The sequence below is a fragment of the Eutrigla gurnardus genome, assembly GCF_963514095.1.
Source record: "Eutrigla gurnardus genome assembly, chromosome: 14".
Taxonomy (NCBI): Eukaryota; Metazoa; Chordata; class Actinopteri; order Perciformes; family Triglidae; genus Eutrigla; species Eutrigla gurnardus.
The window spans coordinates 21,759,385-21,778,216 of NC_139937.1; the positions used below are offsets into that span (position 1 = coordinate 21,759,385).

Here is an 18,832-nt window from a genome sequence, read left to right on the forward strand (position 1 = left end):
AATGTCATCGTGGCACCTTCCTTGTAATTATGAGGAATTTCTGACAATTAAAATATCACTTTGTTGGTGAAAAACGATATAATTGTCAACAAGACGGTGGGAAACTGGCTGCAGACTGAGTGCATTAATGACAAGCAGAGCAGCAACACAAATCTGTACTTTATCAGGTTAACTTGTTCGGACGTTAATGGATAATATAACATTAATTACTCATTTAGGATGTGTTTCTATGTATCTGGTGTGAATATAGTGCTTTGTGGGGGATAGAGAGGCTAAGTCCCGCCTCCTTTCCAGTGTTCCCCATGGGACCTTATTTTTTGGGGGAAAAAATAAAAATTACACAGAAGCAAAGCAACGTACTGTAGACGTGGAGCAGGAAAAAAAAATCAGTGCCAGTTTAACCACGTTTATCTGCATGAATATGCTTTTGGCGTTATACTTAAAATGTATGACATTACCTTTCATGTAAAGTCACATGCAGTGTAGTGCATCACACAGTCTGACAGTTATAATACTCTCACTCACACTGAATCACAGTCGCACTGAATGAAATCGCTCCGAGGCGAGGACGCCTGTAAATCCTGTGTGATGTGAGCTAGTGAACCTTGGCAGGTCTGTAAAACTTCCCCCTCTTAGCATCAGCAACGTGCATACAAATACACGCACCGCCACAGATTTGCACCGAGACTCTTTTTTTTTTTTTTTTTTTCCTCGCTTTCGTGTTAGAATCCGTTAGAATTCCACATCACAGCGTTCATCTGCTGTCAAGTCATCTGGTTTTTAGTTGAGGACCCCCAAGGCCTATAGAGACCTGGTGAAGGGACCCCAAGGCCTATAGAGACCCGGTGAAGGGACCCCAAGGCCTATAGAGACCCGGTGAAGGGACCCCAAGGCCTATAGAGACCTGGTGAAGGGACCCCAAGGCCTATAGAGACCTGGTGGAGGGACCCCAAGGCCTATAGAGACCTGGTGGAGGGACCCCAAGGCCTATAGAGACCTGGTGAAGGGACCCCAAGGCCTATAGAGACCCGGTGAAGGGACCCCAAGGCCTATAGAGACCCGGTGAAGGGACCCCAAGGCCTATAGAGACCTGGTGGAGGGACCCCAGGGCCTATAGAGACCTGGTGAAGGGACCCCCAAGACCTATAGAGACCTGGTGGAGGGACCCCAAGGCCTATAGAGACCTGGTGAAGGGACCCCCAAGACCTATAGAGACCTGGTGAAGGGGACCCCAAGGCCTATAGAGACCCGGTGGAGGGACCTCATATTACATATCGTATAAAACATTGTTCCTTATTAAACAGTCCAATAATAATGTGTAGTGCAGCCTATAGTTTCATGTATAAGAGTACTATATAATGATGGATGTATACAATAATATTAAAATAATAATTTCTACATCACAATTTCACAACATAATATGAAACAAACCGGAAGATTTATATTTGCTTAATATAGGTTGTATTCATGTTAAGGTGGATTTTTGTACATATTTATATTTTTGGAAGAATAAAAGTTTGGGATCAAATAATATCCGGGACCTCCTGCAGTAACTCTGCGGACCCTCTAGGGGTCCCGGACCCCCTGTTGAAGATCTCTGGCCTAGAGTGATGTCACAGTTTTGGGTTTTTCAAGGATACGTCGCCCGTTGCGGGTCATTGAATGTAACCTTTTGAGTCGCGGCGGTCTCTCAAAGCATCGGCCGCTCTGACATTTTAAGGATCTGTGTACGTTTAACGCTTGACCTCTCACCGCCTCCTCCGCTCTCTGACCTCACAGGCCATGGACGCGGTGGATGGCCGCCGCGCCCCCTTCCCTCCGCATCACTACAGCGGCGGCGGGGACACGCGTGACACAGACACGCAGGCGCCTTCGAGCGGCGACTCCAGCCCGTCGCCCCGCCGCTGCAGCTCCGACCACGTCCACTCGGCCGACGGAAGCCCGTGCTCTGCAGAGGACACCGACAAAGGTTCGGCTTCGAGAGAGGAGCTCTGTTAACTTCAGTATAATATTATATTATTTTACTTCAGCACCAACAACAATAAAAAATAAAAATCTGATAGAAAAAACCTGGAATGGAAGAAGTGATGTCTCCTCATCCTTGCTTGAAGCTAGTTAGCTGCTACTGCTTCAGCATAAGGCAAGGCAATTCTATTTGTATAGCATCTTTCAACAACAAGGTAACTAAAAGGGCTTTTTACACAACATTTTACAACTTTAAAAGCATTAGAAAATAAAAACAAGCAAATACAATCAAACAAAAACAAGAATATCAGAGGAATAGAAATGACAGAGCATTAATAAATTGTATCATTTACTGAAAACACTTGAATGTCTGACTAAATAAATTTTTTTTAAATAATTGTATATTCTTTACTACATTTCCAGACAGCGTGTGCTGCTCTCCTCTCCCCAAGTTTGCCACATCTCCCAAACCCAACAACAGCTACATGTTCAAACGGGAACCTCCGGAGGGCTGCGAGAGGGTCAAAGTGTTCGAGGAGATGGTGTAAGTATTTATTTATTCATTTTTTTAATCTGTTATGTGGTTTCTAAATGAGTACACGGTGATCATTAAAAGGAAAAACAAGCGTTACTGTGCCGTTTCACAGGAGATCCTGTTAGAGGACCGAACAAAGCCAACCATCTTATTTGCATTGTGGGTGGCAGGGTTGAGGGCAAAAAAAAAAACAGCCGTGTTGGATAAACATCACGCATCTAATCAAAACATATAAATACATAATATTAAGCAAACTTGTTTTTGTTCGTTTGTGTCTTCAGGTCTGGCAAATCAAAAGGTTTCCCTCTCTTCTCGTGCCCCGACAAAAACAAGGTGAACTTCATCCCAAGGGGCTCCGCCTTCTGCCCCGTCAAACTCCTCTGCTCCTCCCTCTTCTCCCCCGTCTCTCCCTCGTCCTGCTCCTCCGCCAACCCAGGTCTCCATGGCAACAACAGCCCAGGGCCTCAGGTGACCCCGACTCTGCCCACTGCACCACTAGCTACCTTCCCGGCCTCCGCCTCCGCCGCCGCCGACTGGAGCACCGACGCGATCACAGGCGTGAACACAGACAGCAGCACAGACGGCCAGAGCACCGACACAGACGTGCTTCTCACCAGCTAGTCCTCAGGTATTCAGAAACCAAAAACCACCTACAGCTAGTCAGGTGGTCTGACTTTAAAACTACAAAAAAAAAAAAAAAAAAAAACCTTGCACTCTGTTAATCCTTACGTTAGCCAGCAGGGGGTGCCCAAGGTCTAGAAATGACAAAAGTAGTATAAGGTACCGGCATGCTGCTGCAACAAGCTCGAATGTTTTGGTCATTTTGTCGTCCAGACTTTTAACGGCGTGCCGACCTTGAGCACCGCCTCCCTCCACCCATCACTAACCCAACCTCCTCCTCTGTACCGTTAACACAAAAACAATGGCTTTGCTTTCTTTTGGCAAACGAATAAATAAATAAATCACCGCTCAAATGATCGTGTTTATCACAAACGCAACATTCTACTCACGTTATCCGAGCAGCTTGTTAGCTGCTCAGCGAGCTAACATCTAAAGGACATATACGGAAGCTTTTTTTTTTTTTTTTTTTTTTTTTAAGGGATGGGAATGCTCGATTCATGTATGTTTAAAGCATATCAGGACGTCTTACGCCCCCCCCACCCCCACACATTAACCACAATGTTTGCACTCGTTAAGACACGGCCTCAGAACGACACAGGCCATGGCCTATTTTGTTTTCGTTGTTTATTTTAAAGTATTTGTAGCACAATGTCTTTGTGAAATCAGCGTTGTATGAGCTCCACCCAACAGGCTCGCCAACAGACAGGTCTGCTTTTCTAGTCTGATCACTAGCAGTTAGCTCGACACAAAATGCAAATATTTGCTGTTTTTCAGTGACCAAATAACCAATCACAAAGCACACAACTCCCTAACTGCCTTGTTTTAATTGCCCCCCCAACACACACACACACACACACTACATGGAACAATAACTCAGGTCATGTGGAATGTACTTGCTTGGACTATGTTGCCTTCTTTCTTCTACAGAAACACTTTTCCAGTATTTTGCAGAAATTAGAAATCTATTTTATTTTTTCCCCATGAAGAGTACCGATCACCCGATGGGTGTCACATCCGTTTTTTTTGTTTTTTTTTGCGTTAACCTGTTCAGGTTGGACTTTCAGGTTGCTACGACACATTCCAGAGGTCGCTGTTGCATAGATCAACGGCGAGGAAACGGCTACATAACTGCACCCTCCCAAATTTGAGAAGTTGACAAACATGTTGTTTGTTTCTCCCCCTTTTTTTTATTAAATGCGAACCAAAGCAAACTGCGAACGTTACCGGGGGCCGGTGGAGTATTTGAGACGTGAGAGAGGCACCGTTTGTTTATGTGTGTTTCATATATTTTATAAACCGTTCAGCGAAACACAAACACTGGTTCAGTGTTTCAAACACGATAATCGTTGAACCAGACTAAAGCACTTACTCCGAAGTGAAACGATAATCACTATTTTCCTTTTTTTTAGACCAATTTCTAAGTTAAAACAATCAGTACTTGAGTGTGCAATTGATTTCTTTATTTTGTTCATTCGTTTGAAGTAAAAGCTACACTAACAATACTTTGTGTAACACAGTTTGACTCGATATAAAGCAACCAGATGTGATTGTTTTGTTTTTTAAACGATAAACCGATACACGTTTCATTCCCTGACTTTGGTCTGTGAAGCCACTTTGCACACAGAAAACTCAAATATGAACAATATGCAACACATTCCACACAAATTTAAGGTTTAATAACACTTTTCTGCTCAAGATTCAATCATACTAATTCAGATTTATTTTTTTCTTTTATATTCACAAGCTCATTGTGCAGTGCAGTTCAGAAATGGTTGCCATGTTTGGCAACGATGATTCAGTTCTCCTGTGTATTACGCCTTTTTATGTAGATCGTGTGTGTGTGTGTGTGTGTGTGTGTGTGTGTGTGTGTGTGTGTGTGTGTGTGTGTGTGTGTGTGTGTGTGTGTGTGTGTGTGTGTGTGTGTGTGTGTGTGTGTGTGTGTGTGTGTGTGTGTGTGTGTGTGTGTGTGTGTGTGTGTGTGTGTGTGTGTGTGTGTGTGTGTGTGTGTGTGTGTGTGTGTGTGTGTGTGTGTGTGTGTGTGTGTGTGTGTGTGTGTGTGTGTTTTTTGTTTTCCTTTTTTTTTTTTCCAATAAAGAAAACCAAAAAAGTCTCTTTTTGGATGTTATATAATCTTTTTCAGAGGCCAAAGACAGACACAATGACTGAGGTGATTATTCAGAAGCATGGCATTTATATATATTTATACAAATAGGAATCACGGTAAGGCAATCAATGTATTTGGTTATGACTTTAAACCACTTTAAAATGACACAAGGCGACAAGTTGCAACAAAATAAAATCACAACGAAGATACTTGACAAGGAATCGAATAGTTCTGAGGTTCTACATTGGTGATCTGTGATGAGGTTAAGGCTTTTACTCTGATATATCTTCATTTAATGCAGCATTGTAGTCAAAATCAGTGTAACGGGACTTTGTGTTTTCACTATAATCCAACTTTCAGCTCTGATGTATTTATTATTTCCCACAAAATCCAATAACTGAGCTAAAACAATAACATCTCAAATGATGTCACGTTATTATAAAATCATTGTTCATTCAGTCACAACATAAAACAAAGGCATGCACCATGCAGTGATACATTGATTTGGACTATAATCAACAAAACAGATTTAAAAACAAACAGGAAACCTTGTGGCTTTTTGTTAATCCATGAAACAGTTTCCATTAATTCTGATCAGAGCATGACGTATTGATGAATGACAGAAAGTATTCTCCGGTTTGTTTTTGAATATTTCCCCGTGACGGCAGTTACTTTACTTCGTTTGTTACGGTATTAAGTTAATATGAACTGTGATCTTTGTCACGATTTCTTGCCTTGTGTGTGTGTGATCTTCAATGTCGTTAATGAAGAGGAATCTGAAATGAATCACAAACTCGAGACTGCAGACTTTCCAAGGCCGCTAACGTCAAAGGCTTCTTCTTCCTCCCGACTCACACCGAGGTATCCGTGCTTAATGTTAAATGTTTGAACCCGAGTCAGCAGGATTAATAAGGTCCTCTTTGGAAATGTTTATTCCACCATGGAAAGAGTCGGAGCTGCTAGTTGTTTGTGGGGAAACTTAACAGCAGCGTAACACTGCCACCTAGAGGAAGACATCAGGATCGTTTCTCTTGTTGGAACTATATTTCTCGTTATAAGATACTTTAATGATATGTAATTTATTGGTCTTCAAGAACACAATTGCTACATTGTAATAATATTTTTTAGATATAGTTGGAACAAGAAAAAGATCCAGTTATTGATGATTTCATTATGATTTCTAACTGTTTTGCCTATTAGATGAAGTGAAAACACACTTTCTCATTTATGGCATAAATTATTCCATTTCCTGCCAAATACAATAAAGAAATCAGCAAATCTTTAAATTTCCTTTTGATTTTACTTGTCGATTATTCGACTAATTGTTTCAGCTCTGAAGTGATTGGATATTGTTCTGGTGACGTGTGGGAAAGCTTCCATTCAGCCACGCTCACCCCTGAGCGTGCACGTTTCTCGTTGCCATGGTGACGAGGAGGAGGAACTACGCGTTGTGAAGTTCGTGCTCTGTGTCGGTCTTACCGACCGCGTCGGGGTTGGAGAGCGGGTCCAGGTCTGCAAACAGGTTGAACCACGCTGACAGGTCTTTGGACGTCCCTGAAAAAAAAAACATGATTTAATGTTATATAAGCCCCTCCCCCTTTTTGATTGCATATGGCTGATATCCAAAATCATGACTGGAAACAACCCAGGAGTTCTTTGAAAGTGCTCATAAACAGGTTTCAGTTGGAGCATCTTCCCCTAAAAAAAAAAAAAGTATTTTCATGTGTTTTACTCGTTTTGGCGCCGGCCTACCTTTCACCGCTGGCTTAGAAGGATTCTGATTGGCTCCAGATGAATGCTCCTTTGCCTGGGCGGCGTGCTGTGGAACAATCCCCTCCCAATCTGAAATGGAGAAGCAGATTTTCAGCTTCGCCGACAGAGGAAGCATAACGTGCCAAAGCGTGATCCAACAAATAAATCATCACACTCTTCTGAGAGAGAGAGACACACACACACACACACACACACACACACACACACACACACACGACACACAAGACACACAAACAGCAAATCATCATAACTTTTATCACATCTGAGTCACATCTGTCATTATTTGGAGTTTATTAGACGCAGGCCAAAAGTTGCAATTACGACTTTGGAGGTCTTGTTTGATGGAGATGTATTTTTGCTTTTTATCCTTTTGTGTATTCATAATCTCCAGCATGTAGGAACACTAAACGCCACCGGGGAGGACGCCGGAATGTGCTGATGATTTCCCTTTTTGTAACAAACTAATTTTTTTTTGCTCCGAATTCAAACAATTGAGCCCAACAGGCTTAAAGAACCAAATAATGATTCTACTACCCCTCCCTCTCTTTCTGCATGTCCTAATGTTGAAGCAGACATTTTCTATGAATCTTTGCGTCGACAAGGAAACCGGTTTGGGATTGTGTTCAGTTGTTTTGGTTTAAAGGCTTCGGAGCAGCTCCGGCTCTTATTGGATGCATCTGAATGCGCTCGACTCGGGAGGATTTGGGGGATTTTCCTCCCGTGAAGATTCTTGGTCTCGAGCCATTTGACTTTGGATCCGGATGTTCGGGGGCCGTTTGGTCAAGATCAGTCACATTCTTCGAGTCTCTGGACCAGATTCCTTCCAGGACTCGGCTGTTTTGGTCCTGAATCTTTAGGATGGAGGTCACGACCTTTTGGTCTTACTGTCTGTATGATGCTTTCTGCAGGTCTGACTTCTTATCCATCATATAAGAAGCCTGAGGCTGTTATTCCTGCAAGACAAAAAGCCCGCAGCCTCTCGAACGAGGCCCTTCCTGCTGAGTCACCCAGACTATTTTCCTCCTTCCATCATCATAACAGCTGATTTAGCACCAGGAAAATGGATTTGAGTGTAGATCAGGAGGTGCAAGACGAGCTTTGAGAACAGCGGTGGATAAGTGTTCAATTTAGTTTGGAGTGTACCTGATGTTTTCCCCGCATGCTGCCAAAGCTAATTTCAGTCGTGTTTCTGCCTGCACTTTCAAATAGTTTTATACTTGATTAGTCGATCAGGTCCAAGTGTGTTTCAGGGACCAGCTGGACTCTCTCTTTGCCCCCCCTCCCTTTCTAAAGTCCCTGCCATCCAGCCGTCGACCAGATGCTTCTCTCCTCAACCTGCTCTCATAAGTTTTCTTTCCTTACCGACACAACACCGTAACCATGCAGGAGTCATAGTTTACACTCATTCTTCATAATAATGAATTATAATTTTACCCAGGAAATATGTAACGTAGGTTTTCATGCCTTTACCAAGGAGCTAAGGAACCAGACGAGGTGCTTTAGCAGTTAGAGCCCAGAGGAAATGGAAAAGTAGTTGGCAATTACCTACTAAGCAAGTCTGTATTATATTATGATACATAAGTATAGCCTCCTTTTTATTACGCTGACAGACGTGGGTTTGATTATGCACTCTTTCATGGAAAAACAAAGTAACTAATGTAGTTTTCAGGCGTTTCACCTAAGGACTTAATTAAATTAGATGTTAGATGTTTTAACAAGAAGCGAACGCTGGAAATTCTGATTCAAGTTGAAGCTTTTTCATGTTTTCCGACCTGAGAGGGACGGCTGCTGGTTGTTGAAGGTCTGGTCCAGCAGCTGAGACGGCAGAAAGAAGGAGTTTTCTCTCTGCAGGGCGTCCGCCGGCCGACCCGCCGCCGCCGTTCCCTCCTCGCCGTCTCCGAACACTTCGGTCCACTCTCGGGAGAAGTCCCCCTCGTCCATGGACAAACCGCCCAGGATCTCATTCAGGAAGGCCATGCTGTCCTTCTCCTCGCCCTCCGGCTCCGGACAGGCGGAGAGACGAGCTTCATCCCCTAGAACCATGATGCATAATTATATAATAAGTTATAATAACATTTGGTCACTTACGTTTATGTCTCATTGTTCATTTTCAGGCAGGTTTACGTTATTTATGAATGAGCAAGAGCTGAAACTATAACTAGATTAGTAGCAACTACTTTCATCTGCAAATATCTTGTCTTTTTATAACGTCAAACTAATGTTATGCATGAATTAATTCCACCTTTGATACGTGACACATGATGTAAATCATTGCACCTGATGACGTGATGCATTTAAATAGGAATAAACAGTGTCTGAAAACAAAATATTCCAACTTTATGGGCAAAAATGTATTTGATGTATATAAGGGCAAGAAAATTACCAAAATTCACTGTCCAACTTATTTTACATATGCTTAATCTTCTCTGATAGTAAACTTAATATCTTCTTGATTTTCTGACAAAATTCACTAGAATTGTACATTTTGATTATGAGAATATAAAGCTGCAGTTTATTTCCATCTAATAATAATAGTAATAGTAATAATAATAATAATAATAATAATAGGAGTGTAATAACATGTTTACCTTCTCTGGTCTTATCGCCGGCGTTTTCATTTCCTAGTGAGATGAGTCTGTAAATATGACAAACAGAAGATTAATAACATGTTACACACATATTAGAGTCCAGGCTGGTTGAGGGTTTAGAATCTACATCCTGGGTTTCCCCTGTTGTCCTGCTTGTGATTGGTCGTCCTGCTCGACGAGGTAACTCACTGGTCGTCCGTGCTCTCGGCCTTTCCGCCATCTTCGGCCTCTGCTTTGGCTTTTTTCTTCCCCTTCTTCTTGGCCGGCTTGTCTTGTAAGGTCTGAAAGAAAACGATGTATTTTAGTCATCAGCCTGATTCTGGAGATGTAGAACTACTTTGGTACCGATCGTTGGGAGTCTCTGACCTTGAGAGTCGAGAACTCGTAATGCTGAGTGCCCTTGAAGCTCTCGTGAATGGCTGCCATGGTGTGGGATGTCTTCTCCCAGAAGTGCAAAAGTGTCGTCTGAAACACATCAAAGTCATTCACGTGAGTTAATTTGGCTCGTGGCGTGGTCTGCTAGTTAGATCACCATGGCGACGGTCCTTGTGGAGACCAGTGGGGTGAATGCAAACAGCTGGTTCTACCTGATATGTGGTTAGAACGTGGGAGAGGAGGTTGCAGCGACTCGCTCCCAGCAGGTCGACCTTCTGGCAGACGTCGTTCTTGAGTTTGTCGAAGCTTGTTTTGGTGCTGCGAACCTGAGCCTGAACCTGAGAGGTGTAAACGGAGGAGACAGAAATGTCCCAACAGAAGAGAAGCACCACAGTGTGATAGTATTATGTGTCATACAGGTCTGAACGGGAAGGAAAACACGGGAGTTCACTTTTGTGTCAGCAGAGGAGAGCATGCAGGGTCAAATATAATCTGTGGAGCCACTTGATGGCGCCTTCTGCCCCCTAGTGGCATCAGTTTGTTAGTTTTTCCTGCTTTGTGCTGCTTGTATGGCCAGGTATTACAGTAAATTAGGGCTGGAACAATGAATCAGTTAGTTCATATTGTGAATATCTTCATAAGTGCATATCTTTAGCTGTGATGCCGTATAAAGGCGTCTAATTCTGCTTGTTTCCTGGCATTTTGTTTTTTATTAATTCATTTTTATTTTTTTTTCTAAATCCTACAGCAGATAACTTGTTGGAGCAGACATACTATTTTACCTTTCTCCCATGCTGTGTTGGAAGGTTTTGGTCTGTTTTTATGTAGCTCTGATATTAGGCAATAGGTTGCCAGTTGAGCAACAGCCAACTTGAAGTAATTTAACAAAAAAGCTCAAATAATTGGCAAATTAATGTTTTCAGGTTTCCATGGAGGCAGGGAGTTTCAGGAATATCAGGGGATTTGATCATTTTTTGGGCCAAGTTATGGAATATCAGGGAATTTTGTCCGTAGCATGTTTAATTATTAGTTGCCATTTATCAAAATGTAAAATATTTCCCACGCTGTATTTTTCTTTACTGGGTCCTATTTCGTACAGTGGTTGTTGTTGGTGGTTTTTCAGCGCCAGTTTACTGCTCATGAACAACAAATAACACAATTAATGTGCACCGTTCAAGCAGGGAAAACTTTACATTTTGTACTTGCAGGCCAAAAGTTGCAATTTTTTGTACTGCAAGTTCACATTTAGTAGTTTTGTAAAGTTCATAGTTAGTAGTTTTGTAAAGTTCACAGTTAGTAGTTTTGTAGAGTCCAGTTCGTAGTTTTGTCAAGTTCAGTTAGTAGTTTTGTAAAGTTCACAGCTAGTAGTTTTGTAAAGTTCACAGCTAGTAGTTTTGTAAAGTTCATAGTTAGTAGTTTTGTAAAGTTCACAGTTAGTAGTTTTGTAGAGTCCAGTTCGTAGTTTTGTCAAGTTCAGTTAGTAGTTTTGTAAAGTTCACAGTTGGTAGTTTTGTAAAGTTCACAGCTAGTAGTTTTGTAAAGTTCACAGTTGGTAGTTTTGTAAAGTTCACAGCTAGTAGTTTTGTAAAGTTCACAGCTAGTAGTTTTGTAAAGTTCACAGTTGGTAGTTTTGTAAAGTTCACAGCTAGTAGTTTTGTAAAGTTCACAGTTGGTAGTTTTGTAAAGTTCACAGTTAGTAGTTTTGTAAAGTTCACAGTTGGTAGTTTTGTAAAGTTCACAGTAAGTAGTTTTGTAAAGTTCACAGTTAGTAGTTTTGTAGAGTCCAGTTCGTAGTTTTGTAAAGTTCAGTTCATAGTTTTGTAAAGTTTACATTTAGTAGCTTTGTAAAGTTCACAGTAAGTAGTTTTGTAAAGTTCACTAATTAAGGTTTTAAAATACTGTTTTCTGTTGCTCAACACAAAGGCGACCTGGTCCTGGAAATTCCGATTTTTAGTCAGTAAAAGTTGGGGAATCTGACATTTAACCTCCTCATAATTAGTCGTTAATTAATTACACTTGTGTGACGAACCTTGCGGAACTTCTCCATCTGTTTGTGCGTGTCTGGATCCAGCTCCTGAGACACGTCTTTCATCCAGAGCAGCGCTCCGCGGTATTCGGTCCTGGACTGCTCCATCCGGTTCACCGTCAGCCACGTGTCGGAAATCGCTCTGTAGCGAAACGTTTCCACTTCCTGGTACAGACGGCACAGCGGGTTCCTCAAAGCCAACCTGGACGGGGTTGTCGTGGTTCATTAAGCATGTCTGACGTTACATCATGACCATGTTTACCTTTCATACAACAGAATACCGTCTGCTGAATAATTTGTCACAAAGGAAAATGCTGAATTAAAATCACTAGCAGGTCATTAAGGCGCCACTCCTCCCTGTGAGTGGAGAGCAGACCGGTGCCAGAGGACCGGAGATTGTGGGGCGTGGTTTAGGGCTGGAGGAGGTCTGTGGGGGGGATGCGGGACTATTGAGTGGTCTCTGTCTTCTCCTAGGGATCCTTCAGAATCTCATGTGGCCTCAGAATCTCTTTTTGTCTCTCGTCTGCAGAGATCCATATTTACATCTGCACATTCATGTTGAGCAAATAAACACACTGATCCCTCGTTGTGGATACCTGAGGAGTGTGTTCTCTAGCTGACCTTGCAAAAAGTTCATCTCTACAGGAGAGTAACTTTCCACAGGATCCTGGATTTCAGCCCCCCCTCCTTGCTGAAGACACTTCTTCTTGCCTCGCGGTTCTGATTCCAGCTCTGTGGCTCTTTGAACCGCCTGCGGTCCGTCCCAGGATACCGGCCGGTAATGCACCACGTTGACCGACTCATCCTCCATCTCAGCTGTCACCCCCCCATCTCTGTTGGAAACCAGCCAGCAGCTAAGTGGTTCTCGGGGCGGTATCTGAGTCTGACCTTCGGATCCCTGCAGCCTCGCCAGCGTGGCGTCTTTGACCACTGAGCAGAGGTTTTGTCAAACCCCGGAGACCTTTAGCGGTCGGAAGGCCGCGGGCCGGACATACGTGAGCTGACAAAACCGACGGCTAACGGTTCCTTCTTGATCTGTTTCTGCCCGGAGCCCCTGCCGGCAAATACGCAACCGGCTGCCCATGTTGCTCCTCTCTGATGCATCGCACTGCAATGTTAGCAGGCCTGCTGCTGGCTGCAGCAAATTTGAGTACAGGAGACTGAGATCACCTTTATGATCTTTGCCGACTCCAACATCTTTGTCTCTCACAAAGGTTTGCAGAAAAACGGTTGATCACAACCTAAAAACTTAAAAACTTTTGGCCACTGCAGTACTCATATTCAAAGAATATGAACCTGAATAATATCGGTGTTTCCCACATGTCTTCATCTGAAAACACTCCATTCAGACATTCAAGGCTGAATTCACAATATCAAGAAATAGAACATTTACACGACAACATCCCAGATGTTATGGTGCTGCATTTCTTCTGCCTGACGACCACAAACCCGACCCTGTCTGACTTCCTGTTTCCTCCGAGGAGCTTTAATCGTAGCGTCGGTCTGAACGATCCACATTCTGCAGCTTGTTTTCAGGAACAAACCTTTTAACAAAGTTCACTGGAATAACCTGAAATCCCACTCATATCTTTTGCATCTGCATGTTGGCACAGATTGGTCTCTCTTGTGTGTGTGTTGTTTGACTATTAACTGGATGCATGTCGTTTCCTCTCGGCTGTGTTTGCTCTGTTCATTGTCTGCGACACACACCTGCCTTTTCTCGACACTCCCCGAGTTCATACACTGGCAAAGTGGGTATGTTGTCCACCATTCTTGCATTTTTTGTCCATAATGAAGCTGTTTTTCCATTTTTCTTTCACGTCTCCGCCCGCAGATCTCACCTTGAGTAGTGTTTCTCTACCGACTGACCTTTTATGCGTGTTGCATGTTACCTTTGCTGGGAGGAGAAGCAGAGAGCTTTCCCGGTCGCCTGCATGATCTTCCCGGCTCTGGTTTTATCTTGCGAGCCCTGAGAGCGCAGGAAGCGACCCAGCTCGTTCTCCTCTTGGGACAGAACTACACAGTACAGACGAATACATGTTCATGTGTTGAGATATAATATTTACATGAACTCTTCAATGAAAAATGTCATTTCAAAGTTTCTGTTTCCACCGAATACTCACAGCAGATCCTCCTCTGGTACTGCTCGATGACCTTGAGCAGCTCCATGCAAGTCCTCTGAACGGAGTGGAAGACCTGCAGGGAGAAAAACCAGTAGACACTCAATACCAGATCATTGTAGTTTAATATGACTCACATACTTCACTACTCCCTACTCACTTACTTACTAACTTCACTACTCCCTACTCACATACTTACTTACTTCACTACTCCCTACTCACATACTTAGTTACTTCACTACTCCCTACTCACTTACTTACTTACTTCACTACTCCCTACTCACATACTTACTAACTTCACTACTCCCTACTCACATACTTACTAACTTCACTACTCCCTACTCACATACTTACTAACTTCACTACTCCCTACTCACATACTTACTAACTTCACTACTCCCTACTCACTCACATACTTACTTACTTCACTACTCCCTACTCACATACTTACTAACTTCACTACTCCCTACTCACATACTTACTTACTTCACTACTCCCTACTCACATACTTACTAACTTCACTACTCCCTACTCACTCACTTACTAACTTCACTACTCCCTACTCACTCACTTACTAACTTCACTACTCCCTACTCACTCACATACTTACTTACTTCACTACTCCCTACTCACATACTTACTAACTTCACTACTCCCTACTCACATACTTACTTACTTCACTACTCCCTACTCACATACTTACTAACTTCACTACTCCCTACTCACTTACTTACTTACTTCACTACTCCCTACTCACTCACTTACTAACTTCACTACACCCTACTCACTCACTTACTAACTTCACTACTCCCTACTCACTCACATACTTACTTACTGCACTACTCCCTACTCACATACTTACTAACTTCACTACTCCCTACACACTCACTAACTTCACTACTCCCTACTCACTCACATACTTACTTACTGCACTACTCCCTACTCACATACTTACTAACTTCACTACTCCCTACTCACTCACTTACATACTTCACTACTCCCTACTCACATACTTACTAACTTCACTACTCCCTACTCACTTACTTACATACTTCACTACTCCCTACTCACATACTTACTAACTTCACTACTCCCTACTCACTTACTTACTTACTTCACTACTCCCCACTCACATACTTACTTCACTACTTTCTATTCACTCACTTACTTCACTACTCCCTACTCACTCACTTACTTACTTACTTCACTATTCCCTACTCAGTCCTACGTAGAGGACTTCGTAGTCTGCTATGAAGCGTACTGTTTAGTACTTTTTGGCCGTTTGTGTTGTGACGCACTGCTCGTCATTTTTCCTTCAGTGCAATGCATGATGGTTAATTCTCTGTTAGTGAGCATTGGTTGAACTGTAGGATGCTTTGAGTGGACCAGTGTTTAATAATTCTCAGTCTACATTCAGACACTACAACACGGAGATCTCACTGTATAGAGCCGTTGTGCAGCTCGCCGCCTGAATACGTGGAGTTATATTGAAGAAGACATAAGTGTTGGTGATGCGACATTAAAGCCTTTTAACGAGGTAATACTAGAAGTGTCCAAACACGCTTCAAAGCTTCTGATCTTCTATGTAAATAAAGTTTGCGGTGACGCCGGTCGAGGCCTGTGGCCTTAAATCAGACTGGATGTTCCATCTTTGATGAGGTATTGATTTCAGCCATTAAATTCACATTTTGGGCCTGGAGCGAACGCTGGCATCCTGTGAATCAAAAAGCCATTTTAAGTAAACGGCCGGAGGGGAAAGTATCTCCAGTGTTTCTTAATGTTCCTGCGTTGTGACCGCGGCCTTCTCCTTCCTTCTGATTACTTCACATTCTCACGTTCCTCCTCCTCACCTCCAGCTTGCCGTCCAGATCGGCGTCCGACGCCACCACATGCTCGTCCTCTTTCTTGCCCGTGACCTTGATGAGCGTCTGCTTGGTTTTCCAGTACTTCTGCTGGAACTTGTTCACCACGGACTGGTCTTGGCTCTGGATGAAGCGGTCCAGGTAGTCTTGGGTGTAGCCGCTGCAATGACACGGAGCTTTAGATCAGTGTGGTGCTTTCCTAAGATGGACTGCAAATACCATAAAGGTGTATTTATATATATACTCACAAATGTCCTCCCTCCATCTTTGTAGTTTACCTGTGGAGAATAAGGAGCATTTTACTGGATTACAGACATTATCAGTTTGTAGTTGCAAATATTTTTGTTATTTAACACACATTTTTTTCCTTCGTATTATTTAAAGTAGATCCGATTTAGTGGTCAAATACTGCTGATTTTAAAGTAATTATTAGATTATAAGATTTGATTCAAAGGTCTTCTCTCTAGTTTTGTACAAATACTGTGTGACTGTACTTCAGGTATCTGCACTTTAATCAAGTATTTATTTTTCTGACAACTTTGTACTTTTCCTCCCTACATTGAAAAACAAATATCTTTACAGGCTCGTTAATTTAGTTTCAATGCATTTGAGGAGAATTATCGATTTTTTTATTTGTTTTTTTTTCTGCTAAAATGACGCCAGATTCAGTTATCTTTTTATTTATACTTTGAGTACATTTCAGAGCGTGTACTTTTTCATTTTTACTTGAGTAAAGAAGTTCAATAAGTACTTCTACTTTACTAAGAGTATTTTTGAACACAAGGATGTGTACTTCTACTTGAGTATAGAAGCATTAAGGTGTGATACCTACCTGTGTTTCTTTATACTATCATCAGGTGTGATACTTCACCTGTGTTTCTATATACTAGAATAAGGTGTGATATATACTAGAATCAGGTGTGATACCTACCTGTGTTTCTTTATACTATCATCAGGTGTGATATATACTAGAATCAGGTGTGATACTTCACCTGTGTTTCTATATACTAGAATAAGGTGTGATATATACTAGAATCAGGTGTGATACTTCACCTGTCTTTCTATATACTAGTATAAGGTGTGATACTTCACCTGTGTTTCTATACTAGAATAAGGTGTGATACTTCACCTGTGTTTCTATATCTATACTATAATAAGGTGTGATACCTCACCTGTGTTTTTTATATACTAGAATCAGATGTGATACTTCACCTGTGTTTCTATATACTAGTATAAGGTGTGATACTTCACCTGTGTTTCTATATACTAGTATAAGGTGTGATACTTCACCTGTGTTTCTATATACTAGTATAAGGTGTGATACTTCACCTGTGTTTCTATATAGCCTACTAGTATAAGGTGTGATACTTCACCTGTGTTTCTATACTAGAATCAGGTGTGATACTTCACCTGTGTTTCTATACTAGAATCAGGTGTGATACTTCACCTGTGTTTCTTTATACTAGAATCAGGTGTGATACTTCACCTGTGTTTCTATATACTAGAACAAGGTGTGATATATACTATAATAAGGTGTGACTGACTGAGGTCTTATTTGTACTTCTGCTGCGTTCAAGCACCAGCGGCTGTCGTAGGTTTTTTTAGCTTCGGGGGGAGAGGAGGAAAACATCAGCACCACACGTTTCCCAGAAGCGCATCAGCTGTTCTCCATCACAGCATGAATAAATAATCATATTTTACATAAAAGCTCGCGCGCGTCACACATTTAGACGGAAAACGATGCGATTAAAACGCTAAGAAAGAGGAATGAGGAATGATGAATTCGACTTCTACGTGAATGAACTAACGCAGCGCCGGAATCACTGCGGAAGAACCCGCGTCGCGCTGCGGAAACATCGCAGAAACATGACGGCATTGATGAGAATATCAGAATAAAAGCTCGGTTTCGGTCTCGCCTACCTGAGGATGACGATGATGACGCGGATAGAAGAAGAGCTCCTTATATTCCTGCTCGGTCCGCAGCTCCGGCTCGAGGCCCTGCTCTCTACTGTCCGCGTGCACACGCACACAGCTGCTCACTCACAACCAGCACACAACGCTGACGTCACCCAGGGTGCGCTCCCCGGACGGCGCGCGCGTCACGTTCCGATGTTTCGTGCCTCGCCTCTTCGTGCAGAAGCGCTCAGTGCATAAAGGTGTAGCCGAGTTTCATGGTCCAAGTCTGGATAACAATAGAGGAAGGTAGACATCAGCAATTATAATAATTATAATAATAATAATATATACAAATATTAACACAAATACTAATACTACTACAAATAAAATAGTGATACAAAATATTGTAATATATTAGTTATAATAACAATAAGCATAGTATCAATAGTAGTAATCGTAATTATATTAATAATGATTAGATACTTATTTCATATAGCACTTTTAAAAACAAAGTAATGTGTTTTATGGTTCAACCATTTCGAGAATGAAATGAGGCAAATAAAATCTGTAAAATCAGTTAAAATACAAACTAAACTAAAAAAAAACATTGATGATGCATGAAGTGTTTTGTTTTTCTATATAATTGATTATTTAAGATAAAATAAACCTTAATCGATCCCCAGATTGTCAAAATTACAAGAACATCACAGTAGTGTTTTTTTATTGTTTGTCTGTAAAAGTAGAGAAATATAATGTACTATTTATAAGATCAAATAGTACAACACAATGTATAGTTGTGTATAAATAGTATTGTCTAGTGTGTTTACTAATTAATTAATAAATATATAGCACAGTATATATACATTAAAGCAAGTGGTGTTAGTGTGCCAGAAACTGGAAATTGTGTCTAACAATATGAAATAAAAGATATATTTACATACAGTAATTGAAAAGTTATCATTGTTTT

The 18,832-nt window shown here is 41.8% G+C and overlaps 2 protein-coding genes across 8 annotated transcripts in view; one reads left to right on the forward strand and one right to left on the reverse strand.

Annotated features, from left to right (window-relative positions):
* glcci1b (glucocorticoid induced 1b) overlaps positions 1–5,193 on the forward strand; it is a 22,291-nt gene extending 17,098 nt beyond the window's left edge. For all 6 annotated transcript variants that reach the window (XM_084026181.1, XM_084026177.1, XM_084026179.1 and 3 more), the window contains exons 7-9: positions 1,780–1,969; positions 2,389–2,509; positions 2,782–5,193. In XM_084026181.1, the coding sequence (XP_083882307.1) occupies positions 1,780–1,969; positions 2,389–2,509; positions 2,782–3,121 (651 nt within the window). In that variant the 3' untranslated portion in view covers positions 3,122–5,193. The remainder of the gene's footprint in view (positions 1–1,779; positions 1,970–2,388; positions 2,510–2,781) is intronic.
* Positions 4,515–18,021, reverse strand: ica1 (islet cell autoantigen 1). 2 transcript variants are annotated; one of them, XM_084026182.1, is made up of 13 exons: positions 17,890–18,021; positions 16,218–16,247; positions 15,958–16,129; positions 14,111–14,183; positions 13,880–14,003; positions 11,991–12,189; positions 10,174–10,299; positions 9,953–10,051; positions 9,776–9,867; positions 9,587–9,633; positions 8,771–9,031; positions 6,978–7,067; positions 4,515–6,779 (listed from the first exon to the last, which is right to left on the reverse strand). In XM_084026182.1, the coding sequence occupies exons 2-13, from the start codon at positions 16,232–16,234 to the stop codon at positions 6,667–6,669; spliced, it is 1,413 nt and encodes a 470-aa protein (XP_083882308.1). In that variant the 5' UTR covers positions 16,235–16,247; positions 17,890–18,021; the 3' UTR covers positions 4,515–6,666. The 2 variants fall into 2 exon arrangements, with proteins under 2 accessions (XP_083882308.1, XP_083882309.1); XM_084026183.1 differs by lacking the exon at positions 16,218–16,247 and having other exon boundaries at positions 15,958–16,178; positions 17,890–17,987.
* Between the last annotated feature and the right edge of the window lie 811 nt (positions 18,022–18,832).